The sequence below is a fragment of the Zonotrichia albicollis genome, chromosome 15, assembly GCF_047830755.1.
Source record: "Zonotrichia albicollis isolate bZonAlb1 chromosome 15, bZonAlb1.hap1, whole genome shotgun sequence".
In the NCBI taxonomy this organism is placed as follows: Eukaryota; Metazoa; Chordata; class Aves; order Passeriformes; family Passerellidae; genus Zonotrichia; species Zonotrichia albicollis.
In genome coordinates, this window is record NC_133833.1 from 378,750 (window position 1) to 390,737 (window position 11,988).

General features: G+C 61.8%; 1 protein-coding gene across 1 annotated transcript; it reads right to left on the minus strand.

Annotated features, from left to right (window-relative positions):
- Positions 1-5,841: 5,841 nt before the first annotated feature.
- On the minus strand, positions 5,842-7,499 carry POU4F3 (POU class 4 homeobox 3). The gene is made up of 2 exons (XM_074552123.1): positions 7,097-7,499; positions 5,842-6,824 (listed from the first exon to the last, which is right to left on the minus strand). Exons 1-2 carry the CDS (start codon positions 7,214-7,216, stop codon positions 5,964-5,966), a joined length of 981 nt encoding a protein of 326 aa, XP_074408224.1. The 5' UTR covers positions 7,217-7,499; the 3' UTR covers positions 5,842-5,963.
- Between the last annotated feature and the right edge of the window lie 4,489 nt (positions 7,500-11,988).

The window sequence follows — 11,988 nt, forward strand, 5'->3', positions numbered from 1 at the left end:
GGCTGTGCTGTGCCGGATTCCAGCACAGAGCTGCTGCCACTGCTGCTGCTGCTGCTGCTGCCCCAGAAATTGTTCCCAGGGAGGTTTTAAACCGGGAACCTTCTCAAGTATTTGGATTTCTGTAGTTTTTAAAAGGCTGTTTGCTGCACTGGCTGACTTCTCTGCCAGGCACATGGGAAGGAGTCCTGAAACCCCCCAGAGTGGGTGTTTCCTCTCAAACCTGCCCATGTTCTTGTGTTCGCTCTGTCCGAGGTGAGTGTTGCTCTTCATCCCCGTTGCAGCTCAGTGCCATGGGTTGGTTCCTGCTCCAAGGCTCCCTCTGGCTCAGTGTGGCAGCCCCCGAGCTGCTGTGGCTCCCACTGCTGGCACTGGCCCCTGCCGTGGGGCTGCAGCAGCCGTGGGGCTGTGTCGTCTCGGAGACGCCAACATCCTGCCATTCTTTTTTAATTTTTTCAGGTTTCAGGTTGAAGTGTGATGACAAATTAAAAATTTTGCCCTGGGCTGTCTGCAGGGCCTCTGGGCTGCTGCGGTGCCAGCATCTGCCGGGGAGAGCCCCAGATCCCCCCGTGCTGGGCGGCAGGGGGAGGCTCCTGCTGGCACCGAGGTGCGCCCGCTCCCGCAGCCCCCTCACCGCTCACTGCCGGGCTGGGGCTGCAGCCGTTGGGGGTCCCCCGTCCCCTCCAGCCGTGGGGACCTCGGGGCCGTGGCTGCTGTGCCCCTGCTTGGCCTTGGGGCTGGGCTGGCCCGTTCTGGGGCAGTGAGAGGCATCATCTGGGCACTGTGGGCAGCAAGTGGGTCTGGGCATTACCGAAATTTAACAGGGCACCTCCCTGTCCGTGGGCACAGCACGGCTCGGTGTGCTGCACCCAGGCTCTGGGCACGGAGCTCCCCGGTCTGGTCGCAGGCTTGCCCTGTATTTACCTGAAAACATCTAATTTTTCTCTACATATGGAGCCTGCAGATTCCCTCCTACACGGAGAAATGGGGTGCAGGCTCGGCCATGGTCAGAGCAGCAGACGGGCAGGGGGTCTGGGAGGTGCCTGGGTCAGAGCAGGGGTCAGCCCGAAGGAGCTCGCTGGAGGTGACGGCTGCAAAGGGCCCAGCAGGGCAGAGCCAGCCCGGCTGCCGGCAGCACAGCGCCTCTCGCAGCTCCTTGGGGACAGCGGGGACAGCGGGGACAGTGCCGCTGGCCCTGCGAGCCCTCTGACAGCATCGGAGCCCCGTGACTGCACCAGCCCGGGCCGAGTGCGAGCAGAGCCGGGCCGGGAGAGCGCTCCGCCACACCCCGAAATTCTGGGAGCATCCGGGGAAAGTTCTCCTGTCTGAAACCAGCCGCAGAGCTGACACTAATAGAAAAAGACCGCTAAAAAGCTGTGCGATATTCTGCTCTGCTCCCCGTCCCTCTCTCCCTCTGTTGCTGCTGGCATTTTATGAAATATTGATGCGCCTGGGTGCTGCCGCTCTCCCGTGCTCTCCGTGCCGCTGCCGCGGCCGCGCCGGCCCGGGGACAGGACACGGGACGGGACACGGGGCGGGCACAGGACGGGCACGGGACGGGCTCAGAGCCGGGTCCCTCGGCGGAGCCGAGCAGCTCGGTCCTGCGGCTTGGGCTCCTGGCCGGAGCAGGCGGGGGCTTCCCAGGGGCTTGGAGATGCCGCTCTAGCTTCCCTTCTCATGCCAGGCTCTTCTCCGGATCCTGACCACGGGTTCTGGTCCCTTCGAGCGCCCTCCTCCAGCCTGTCCTGCAGCGGGCTTCTCCTCCGGGCTCCGTCCCCCGGAGCTCTGAGCGCGCCCGGTCCGGACGGGGCTGGCCGGGCTCCCCCGGTCCGGACGGGGCTGGCCGGGCTCCCGGAGCGGCGTTCCCCGCAGCAGGGGCGCAGGGCGGGCTGCGGGGACAGCCGGGGCTCCCCCGTGTCCCCTCCCCACGGACACGCGGGTTGTGCCAGCGCGACAGGGGAAGGACACGGTGCTCGGAGCGCTGCGGACTCGCCTCCTGCCCCGGGAGAGCCGGCGCGCCCCGGATCGCGGTTAATATTTCATGAGGCTCAGGGCTGGCTCCGAGCTGCGGCCAGACGCGCTCCCGCTGCCGGTCCCGCGGCGGGCCGGGGCTCGCAGGGCCCGGGGCGCTGGCGCTGCGGCGGGGGACGGCTCCGTGCCATCCCGGGGGCTGCTCCGGTCCGGCGCTCCCTTGCCTGCCCGGGACTGCGGTGAACCGGAGCCAACCCGCCCCTCAGGCCCCAGCTCGGCTGTCCTGTCTGAGGAATGGCATCGGTGTGAAATCCCAGGATGCCTCATCTCATGGCCGATTCGCTCCGGTTTCCTCGGCGGGGGCTAATGTGTTTTCCATGTTAACGTGCCTGCACGTGGCGTCCGGCCTGAGTGCAGCGCGGAGCCGCTAATCCTGCATGACGGGCACACACGCCCCGCTGGCAGCGGACAGGGCTGCGTGCGCCGCTCCTCCGGGGGCTTCGGCCTGGGCTGACCCCAGAGCAGCTCGCCTGCCTGGCGAGAGCATCCGCCCAAACGCAGGGATATGGGGAACGGCACCGGCATGATTCCACTGAAACCAAAACCTCTCCACTCCAAACAGGGACCGAGTTATTCCCTTCCCTGGCTGAGCTCCGAACGCTGAGCTCTGATGGAGGGCGGTGCCTTGGTTCCCCTCCCAGCTGTCCAGAGTAAATGCAGAGATCTCTCTCCTCCAGCCCTTACCAACAGTGACCGCACTGGGCTCGGGCAGCGCTGCCGGGGCAGTGCCAGGGGCTTGGCCCGGGGCTCTGGCCCCAGCACCTGCTGCTCTCTCATCCCGCAGCCCCAGCTCTCCCAGCCGCAGACCGTGGGCACCTCAGCTCCCAGCCCGGGGCCCGGAGCAAAGCCTGGGCAGCAGCAGAAACCCCTGTCCTAAGGAATATTTTTCATCTCAAACTGAACGTGTCTCCTTGGGAGAACAAAGGTCCTTGAAAACCCAGGAGAAGGAAAACACTGAGGGCAGAATGTGTGAAGGAAAAGGGGACTGGAAGTTCGGAATTTTGCAGCTGAAAATCAGTTTTCTCTGGGAAAGCAGCATGGCTGCAGCTCCAGCTCTCCTTGCCAGTGGCTGCTTCTTGGACCATCATGAGCATGGGCCTGGCTCTACAGCAAGCCAGGACCCTCAGCAGCAGGTCCTGCTGCTCCCACAGGACATTGGTGGCTGATGGGGACATGCACACAGCCACTCACACGTATGTGCACACGTATGTACACACACACACACAGACACACACACACACACACCTGCCCCACAGCACCTGCTGCCTTGCTCCCGAGCCCCCCAAGCCCCTGAGCTCTCTTTTCTCTCCCCCTCCTCCTCACAGATGCTTTTGTACATCTAGGAGCTCCCCCCGGCCCCCTCGTGTTATCAGATGTGCTGCTATTGATTTCCTCCCTGCATTTGTTTTTGTTATTCATTATTAATGGGATCATTTTTCCATCCTTTGTGCATGAAGGCAAATTTTGTGTAAAAATCAATTGAGTGAGCAGCGCCAATGGCTTGTTTGGTTTTCTGTGCTTTCATCTCCTGTGCACACATCCCGGGAGACAGAGAGCAGGATATTAAGGAACAAGCATGGAATGGGAAAAAAATAATAAATCAATTGTTAGTGGTTCAGAAACCATAGACAGGGAGTTTGCTGCTGAGTCTCCCACACGTGTACTGGGTATTTCCTATTTCAGCAGGTTTCCCTTTCCCCTTTATCTGGGCTGTCACAGAAAGGGAATTCCCTTTCTCAGCAAATTTAACAGGCATTTTTCATTTCACCTGTGGGAGATGGGTTTGTGCATGGGTGTGTTTTGCAGAATCAAGTGGATCCCACAGACTTACTGCCCAGGACAAGGAGCCCCAGCCCCAAGAAAATCCTGATGCCCGGGCACCTGGAGAGAGAGACGGGGCAGCGGGGAGAGGGGGCTGTGATGTGGCGGCCGCTGCCCACAAACCCGCAATTCGAGCCCCGGCTCCATCCCGCCTCCCGTCCCGGGCTGGCGATGCTTGCTGGCCCCGGGGCACTGCTCGTTATCCTGAGGGCAAACGCGGGCAGCTCCTTTGTGCCCCTGCAGCATCAAATACCGGTTCCGAACTCTTCCGCCAGGCTGAGAGGAGTTCATGCGCAGCTCCAGGAAGATCAAATCCCTTCCTGTATCACTGTGGGTTTACACCGGAGCCTTGGGAGCCAAACCCAGGGGCAGACTAAGGCACCAACCAGGTGATGACCAACCAGGACGTACCTGACCTCCAGAGTAAATGTCAAACGAAGGGATCAGGTCCTGTGTGTGTGTGAAATCTGGGCAGAACCCCCCGTCCAGAGCCCTGCCGGGAGCAAAGGAGCCGGGAGGGAGGGAGGGTGAGCTAAAAGGTCAAGGGGCTTAAGGTGTCCCGGGTGAGCCTGTTGGAGGTGAGGAGGAGCTCAGAGGAGCTGCTTTGCGGGACAGTAGCTGCGGGTTCGGGAAAGTTCGTTTAGGATTTGTTTTGCATCTTTAAGGCACTCTCCGGAGCTGTGCGAAAGGGACAAACACGGAAACGTCCAAACCCACAAAGCTGGGCAGCCCTAGAACAGCCCCAAGAGAGACAGCGGTGATCCCCTGGCCGTGGTGGGGACAAGCCCGGCCCGGTGTCCCCTCTGCAGGAGTGCAGGACAGAGGTGAGGCCGTGAGCCGTGACTGAGGGTGTTCTGCACTGCCGGATGGGAGCGGGCTCGGCGGGGCTCGGACCGGGCTTGACCCGACCCGGGGGACGCGGATCCAGTCCGAGAGCGGCGCCAGCGGTGATTTCTGCTGCAACACGAGAGGCGTGAGGCTGCGGTGCCCCGGGCAGCGGCACCGCCGGGATCTGGGCTGGATCTCCATTCCCGTGACAGGAAAGGCTCCCGGCCCCGGCCCGGCACGGCCGTGCCCGCTCCTCCGGCGGGGCCGGTCCCAGCCCGGGGCAAGGCGGGGGCAGCTCCCAGACACGCACGAGAAGGAGAGAAGAGATAAAGGCACATCCTACCTGTAAAACACGGGCCTGGAGCCCGCAGCTGCGGGGGAAGATGCCGTCGGAGCTGCCTTCTTTATAGTGCGGAAGGCAATTAATATTGCGCCGCCCTTATTCTTAATTTTCAGAGCCCACAATATAATGTAATGGCATAAGGGCATTTTTTGTTAAAGGACATTTGATTGGGGAAAAATCGCTGAGGATGATTGGGAAAACGCGATGCGAGGAAGAGAGCTACCCGCGAGGAAAAGGTGAATTCGTGAGATCGTTTCCTGACGGGGGAGGAGGATGAGACCCAGTTCTCAAGTTCGATGTTTGTCACTCATTGAAATGCTAAAGTGGAATATCCAGGGGAGGCTCACGCTTCGAACATTAATCTTTAATCGTTAAGGTGCTTCTGGGAATCGCAAATAAAAGCCCTTTCCCCCTCCTGAACACATTCAGAAGCGAACCCGGCATCGGTTTTGGCGGGGGGATGTTTCGGTTTCCCCGGGGCCGGGGGCAGCGCGGGGCCCGGGGGGGCGAAGCCGGTCCCGTGTCCCGCCGAGGGGCGTTTATTAGGGTGCGATTGCTCTTGCAGGTCATTTCGGGTATTCCCGTCGGCGCTGCGGCGCGGGGCGGCGAGGAACGACACTTCCCGGCGGGTTGAAAAATAAAGCTTTATTGGGGAGGGGGCGCGGGGCTCGCCCGCCGCGGCGGGACGGGCGGGACGGCGGGCGCGGGGGGAGCGGCTCTGCCCTGGCCGCGCCCCGGAGGCCTCGCCCGCCGCCAGCGCCGCTCGGGGACCCGCGGGATGCCGGCCCCGCCGCTGCGCTCCCGGCTCCGAGCCCCCCGGGCTTCTGTCCCGGGCCAGGCCGGGGCCGGGGCGGGGGGCGCTCAGGGCGGCCCTCCCGTCCCGTCCCGTCCGGTCCGGTCCCGGCTCCAGGGCCGCGCCGCCGCGGCGGTCGGGCCGGGGCCGTCAGTGCACCGCCGAGTACTTCATGCGCTTCTGCTTCTGGCGCTGGTTGCAGAACCAGACGCGCACCACGTTCTTCTTGAGGTCCAGCTTCTCGGCGATGGCCGCGATCTTCTCGGCCGAGGGCCGGGGCTGCAGCGCGAAATACGCCTCCAGCGAGCGCCGCTCGGGCGCGGCGATCGAGGTCCGCCGGCGCTTGCGCTCGGCGCCGGGCGGCGGGTCGGGGCCGGCGGGGCGGGCGCGCCGGGCGGCCTCGGCGCCCTCCAGCCAGGCCTGGAGCACCGGCCGCAGAGCCGTCATGTTGTTGTGCGACAGCGTCAGCGACTCGAAGCGGCAGATCGTGCTCTGGCTGAGGGAGCCCACGCCCGGCAGCTTCAGCGCCGCCAGCGCCGCCCCCACGTCCGCCTGGGTCACCCCCAGCCGCACCCGGCGCTGCTTGAAGCGCTCGGCGAACGCCTCCAGCTCCCGCGGGTCCGCGGCGGGCGCGGGAGCCCCCGGGGCGCCCACGGGCACGGGCAGGGGTCCCGCGGCGGCGGCGGGCAGCGGCGGCGGCGGCAGCGGCGCGGGCAGCGCGGGGGGCTCGGCCAGCCCCGCCACGGCCAGCGACGGCGAGAGGTGCTCCAGCAGGTCGCCGCCGTCCAGCGCCGGGTGCGGGAGCGGGTGCGGGTGCGCGGCGAGGGCCGCGGGGTGCGGGAGGGCGGCGGCGGCGCAGGGGACGCCGCTCATGGCGTGGAAGGCGGTGTCCGGCTTGAAGTGAGGGTGCAGGTGGTGGCCCTTGGCGTGGGGGGCGAGGTCCGCGGCCGCCAGCGCCTCGGCGCGGGCCAGCAGGCTCTCATCGAAGCTCCCGAATATATTGCCCTGCAGCTGCGAGCGAGAGCACGCATGGCGAGGTCAGTGGGGAATTCTGTCATCTCCGCCTGAAAAACCGGCCCCGGCACCGCGGGTCCTCCCCGGAGCTCAGGTCATAAAAATTAATAGGAATTCAGCGGCCCCGCTCCGCATGGCGCGGATCAGGGGCGGCACGGGGGGGGCCCGGAGCCGCGACGCGCGATGGTGCTGCCGACATGAAAAAAACATTAACCCGGTGCCTGTCAGAAAACGCGGCTCAGAGCGGGAATTGCGCTGCATCCACGTACCTGCGGGGCCGGGAGGCAAACTCTGCGCATCGCCTCGCTGCCGGCGTGCAGGCTGGGGAACTTGGGCTCCTGGAGGGCGGCGGGCACGGCGAAGGGCTGCTTGGCGTCCATGGCCATCATCGCGGCGCGGCCCGCGGGCGGCAGGCCCCGGGCATGGGCGCGGGGCTGTGTCTGCCCGCGGCACTGCCCGAGCCAGCGGTGTTCGGTGGCAGAGCTCCGCCGGCGCCCGCCCCGCCCGCGCTCCCGCACTCATCTTACACCGGCCGCGCACGCGTGATGCGCCCGGGCAGCACCGGCGGGGCACGGGCGGCGAGACCCTCCGGTGCCCCGGGCCCGCCGCCCTCAGCCCCCGCTGGGCCCCAGCCGCTCCCGCTGGAATCCCGCCCTTCCCTCGGCCGGCAGGTCCCGGGGGAACAGGGGAGGAGCGGGCGCTTCTCCGTGCGCTAAACCCGCGGGCAGAGGGGCCGCCGTCCCCACAGCCAGCCCCGGGAAAGCGGCTCTGGAGTTGGCATTGTTCTACTGCTGAGCGGCCCTTCCATTTTTGCTCTCCCAGTCTTCACACTTCTTCAGACATTACTGTACTTTGAGGCACCAGAGATGCAAATATTTTGCAAAATTCGAAGTTCTTAAGCAAAAATAAAACCTAGTCCGAGACTTAAAGTTTCCAAGTCTTACAAGCCTCGGTAAATACGGACCAGGAGCGGAAGGAGCTGCTGTCTGGTTTCTGACAAACTGATGGCGGGCAGAGAAGAGAAGCGGCGCTGCTGTGGTGAAACGGGTTCCTTAGGGAAACGCGAACCGAGCCCAGAGCGCAGGACCAAGGACGGCTCGGTCCGCCCGTGCGGGAGCGGCGGCGGGACGGCAGCGCGGGGAGCAGCACCGCGGACAGCGCCGCTCCCGGCCCGCTCCGCTCCCACCCCGCTCCGCTCCCGCCCGGTTCCGTCCCGTTCCGCCCCACCCGGGGTCCGCAGCCGGGCCGGGCCGGGCCGGGCTAGCGGCTCCCTCCCACCGGGGGAAACCGGCGCGTGGTGGCGAAGCTGCCCGCCCTGATTTATGATAAAACATTTAAAGGAAATCATTTATATTTCAGAGGCCCTAAATAGCTGCATGAAAGTTTTATCTGAAGTGGCACCGCTTTAAAGGCGGCCCTGCTTGCTGGAAGTAATTAATAGAGGGATAAATTTCAGGCCTTTGTTTTGTTTTGGTTTTAGCCCTCCCTTTATTTAGGGCTGTCTGTTGACGCCAGCGCACAAGAAGATGCGGAGGGCGGATGCAGAGCCCGACTCCCCGGGCCCGGCCCCGAGGGTGCTCGCACAGGACAGGCAGCTCGCTTTCCCCGTCTCTCTGCTGTTGCTTCATCCTCTCCCAGGTGCGGAGAAGCTGCCGGGACCCCGCACGCTCCTTCTGCCGGTGCCGCTGCCGCGGCCACACCGAGCATCGCCTGCGCGACCCCAGCGCCGCTGTCACAGCCCGGAGGGTCCCCGTCCCTGCCCAGCTCTCCTGGCCTTAAGCACGGCCCTGCCTCCCCTCCCGCAGGGCTGGGACACGCAGCTGCTGAGCTCCCTTTAATTAATGCTGTAAAATATTGATGCTCCTGGCCCTGCCTGCTGCCGTTACACCTTACAGCCGGGGGAGAGGAGTCCAAAGGATAAACAACAACAAGTTAAAGGAGCCCAGATGGTTTGCCATCAGAAACTGTCTGCAGACTCAGAGGTGTCACTGCAATAGATTTCAGAGATCATTCACCTACTGGTAAATAATTAATGATATTTCTGGAAGAAAAAACCCAAACACATACTCTGATGAAACGTTGCTGGTGACTCACTGGAAATCTGAAGGCAAAAGTCAGATTAAAAGCATGTGCTGTTTTATCCTTTGTCACAGCTCATGGACTGTTATCAATTTTCCTAACACATCAAAATATTCTGTTCTTATTTAGATTTTAATTCAAAGCTCATCACAGAGTAGTGCCAATAATTTCTAGGTTTCATTGTATGAACTTCATGTTGTTTAAAAAATATGCAGTACATACTGATACAGGAGTGATGTCCTGTGAAAGTTTCCTGGGAAGTTTGAAATAAAACCATGAGTTATTTAATCCACAGTTCATGCTGGTACCCTCTCTGCCACGGGCTGGGGGCAGCATGATGTGTTACAGCCACCAAGCTGACAGAACTCGAATCTTTAAAAGTTCAGAACAGCCTCAGGATGTGCTGCACGCCCAGCCCCTCTGGAGGAGGCAGCTGCAGTGTCTGCCTGTGAGGCAGCAAAAGCACACACAGCTCACACAGGGACAGCTCCCTGCACCGTCACACGCTGCACCTTCTCCCCTGCTGCTCCTGCTTTGGAGCCTTGGCTCCCCTCCCCAGCTCCCCTCGAGGCCTGCCCAGCTCTCACTGTCCTGCCCTTGTGTTTGTCTTCACTGTGGGTCGGGAAAAGAAATCCTGAGTCAAGGTTTATGTAATAAAATAACTTGTGTTGCTAAAATGCAGCCAGTTACCAAAATCACGGAATCAGGGGATGGTTTGGGTTGGAAGGATCATCCCTGGGCTTTGCTGGACCTCAGGAGGTTCCACTGGTGGAGCTCATGTGCCTGGTCCATGTGGAGGAGGACTGGAGCTGACTCTGGAGGTTCCTCTTGTGAGCCTGCAGAGCCCATTCCCAGCACCCAGAGCTGTGAGCCATGCTGCACCCCGGATGATGCAGTTGTTCCACTGCACAATCTGATCGAGGAAATATCTCCAGTTACCCAGACAGTCAATTATTCATCAGCTAAATGGCCAAGCATCAATTACCTGGCCTGATTCTCTTATTCATTAAGGAGATTGAAGAACCCACCTTAAGAGAGCAAAGAAAAAGTTGCTAAGTTACAGGAGCTGTCTGGCCGAGGCAGTGTTGGGCCCCAAAGGAAAGGGCTGGCCCTGGGGCTGCCCTGGGGCTGCAGGGTGCCCTGCAGAGCCCCAGCTGGTGTGGAGCCAGTTCCACTGCAGGTGTGCCAGAATGGGCTCAGGGAGAGCAGCGTGGGGTCACACTGTGCCTTGGGTGGGACCGTGGGGGCCTAAAGGGAATTTGCAGAACTTGGAGGTTAAAGGGAGGAACCAGGGCAGGAACTCCATGGCTCTGGGAAGTTTTTAATGCAGGTGGGATGGGATGGAAAGTGCTTCAAAGAGCACAGCTGCCAGTGGCATCACAGCCAGGATGGGCTTCCTCTGCAGACAGGGAGCCCTTGCAGCTCTGCACAGTGGGGCCACCCCACACAAACCACCAGAGAGAGCCCCGAGGGACTGAGCACTGGCCAATTGCTGAGCTGCCTCCCGAGGAGAGGCAAGGGGAGCCATCTGGGGCCTGTGCATTGCTTCAGATTAAGTCAGGAGCACTTTCTCTCCCGTTCTGTAATTAAAATCCAAGCAGAGCTTTGCTGGCTGCAGAGGGGCTCCTGCCAAGCAAAGCCTCGGGCACGTCCTTGGCCCCAGGCAGGGGCACAGGTGGCTCCAGGGGCGGAGTGGGTGTTTGTGGGTGTGATCCCAGAGCAAACCCCAAAGCCTTTGGCATTAGCAGAGCATTGTGGCCCCACCAGAGCACAAGAAGTGCTGAAGCTGTGCTGGGTGACAGGGGCAGGACAAACAGCCTTGTCCAGCAGCAGCAGGTGGAAAGTTCAGCAACTTAGTTTTGAAGCAAGGTTTTTATTTGAGATCCCAGGAAAACAGGTGGGCACTGTCTTGGGAATGACATCCTTTACTCACTTGTAGTGTACATAAATTATAGAACTTTTTACATGTATCATTCACTGTAATTAAAACTGCAATAAAGGACGCATCAGTCCTTGATCAGAGCAAGCTCTCCCCTCCTGCCAGAGAGGATGGGAGCAATGGGGCTTTCCACGGGTGGAGCAGACCACTCAGCTGCCAGGCATCTGGTTATATTTGCTCCTAATTCTAGAAATACATCTAAATGCATCTAACAGGACTCTGCCACAAGAAGTTAATGAGGAACAAACATTAATTATTCATGCCCTGAAACAGTAGGTCTCCTAATGTTTTTGCTAATCAACAAGTGAAACAGCTGTACGTTCTCAGGGCAATCCTGGGGGGACAGAAGAGCGGCTCTGGCGCGTTGGGCTGCCCCCAAAGTCTCACCCTCTAACTCAGTGAGGGTATTTGCTGCCAGCCCAGCACAAGGGCGGGAGCACGAGCAGTCCCGGCCCTGCCCTGCCCAGGAGCAGCAGCTCTGCATCCTCACAGCTGCGGCTCCACGGGACACGGGCGGGTTTGCCGGGGTGTCCCGGGAGGCACGGGCGGAGGGAAGGGGCAGTCTGCTCCCCAAGCCAGGGACAGCCCGGGCTGGTTAAATCAGGGACACTGACACAGCAGCAGCGGCAGTGAGAGTGTCCCAGGAGCCCCCTCACTGCCCTCGGCCCGCCGGTAACCCAGAGCCTCGAGAAGCGGCTGAAGGAAGAGCGGATGGAAGCGCTGTCTGACAGAGCCTTCACCACGAGAGAGCACACGGAGAGAGCTACGTGATGTTGAGTTGACTTCAAATAATTTTCACATGAATTACTAAAGGAATGTATAATTTATCAGTGTTTAAATAAATCACTGGCAGGAGTGCTTTAAGGTTGCCGGCGCAGGACGGGCTATAATTAACTCGCGCGTCACGGAGCGCAGGCTGCTCCGGCAGCGCCCGCGACACCGCCCCGCTCGGGGAGACGCGGCACCAACGGAACCCGGCTCTGAAAACGGGATGAACGACGGCAGAGCGGCCACAGCCCGGGCTGGGGCGATGCCGGGGTCCGCGCGGTCCGGGCTGCTCCCAGTCCCGGAGGGCCGGGGCTGTGCCCGGGGTCTGAGGCTGCCCCCGAGGTTCATGGCTGCCCCAGGGTCCGGGGCTGGGCC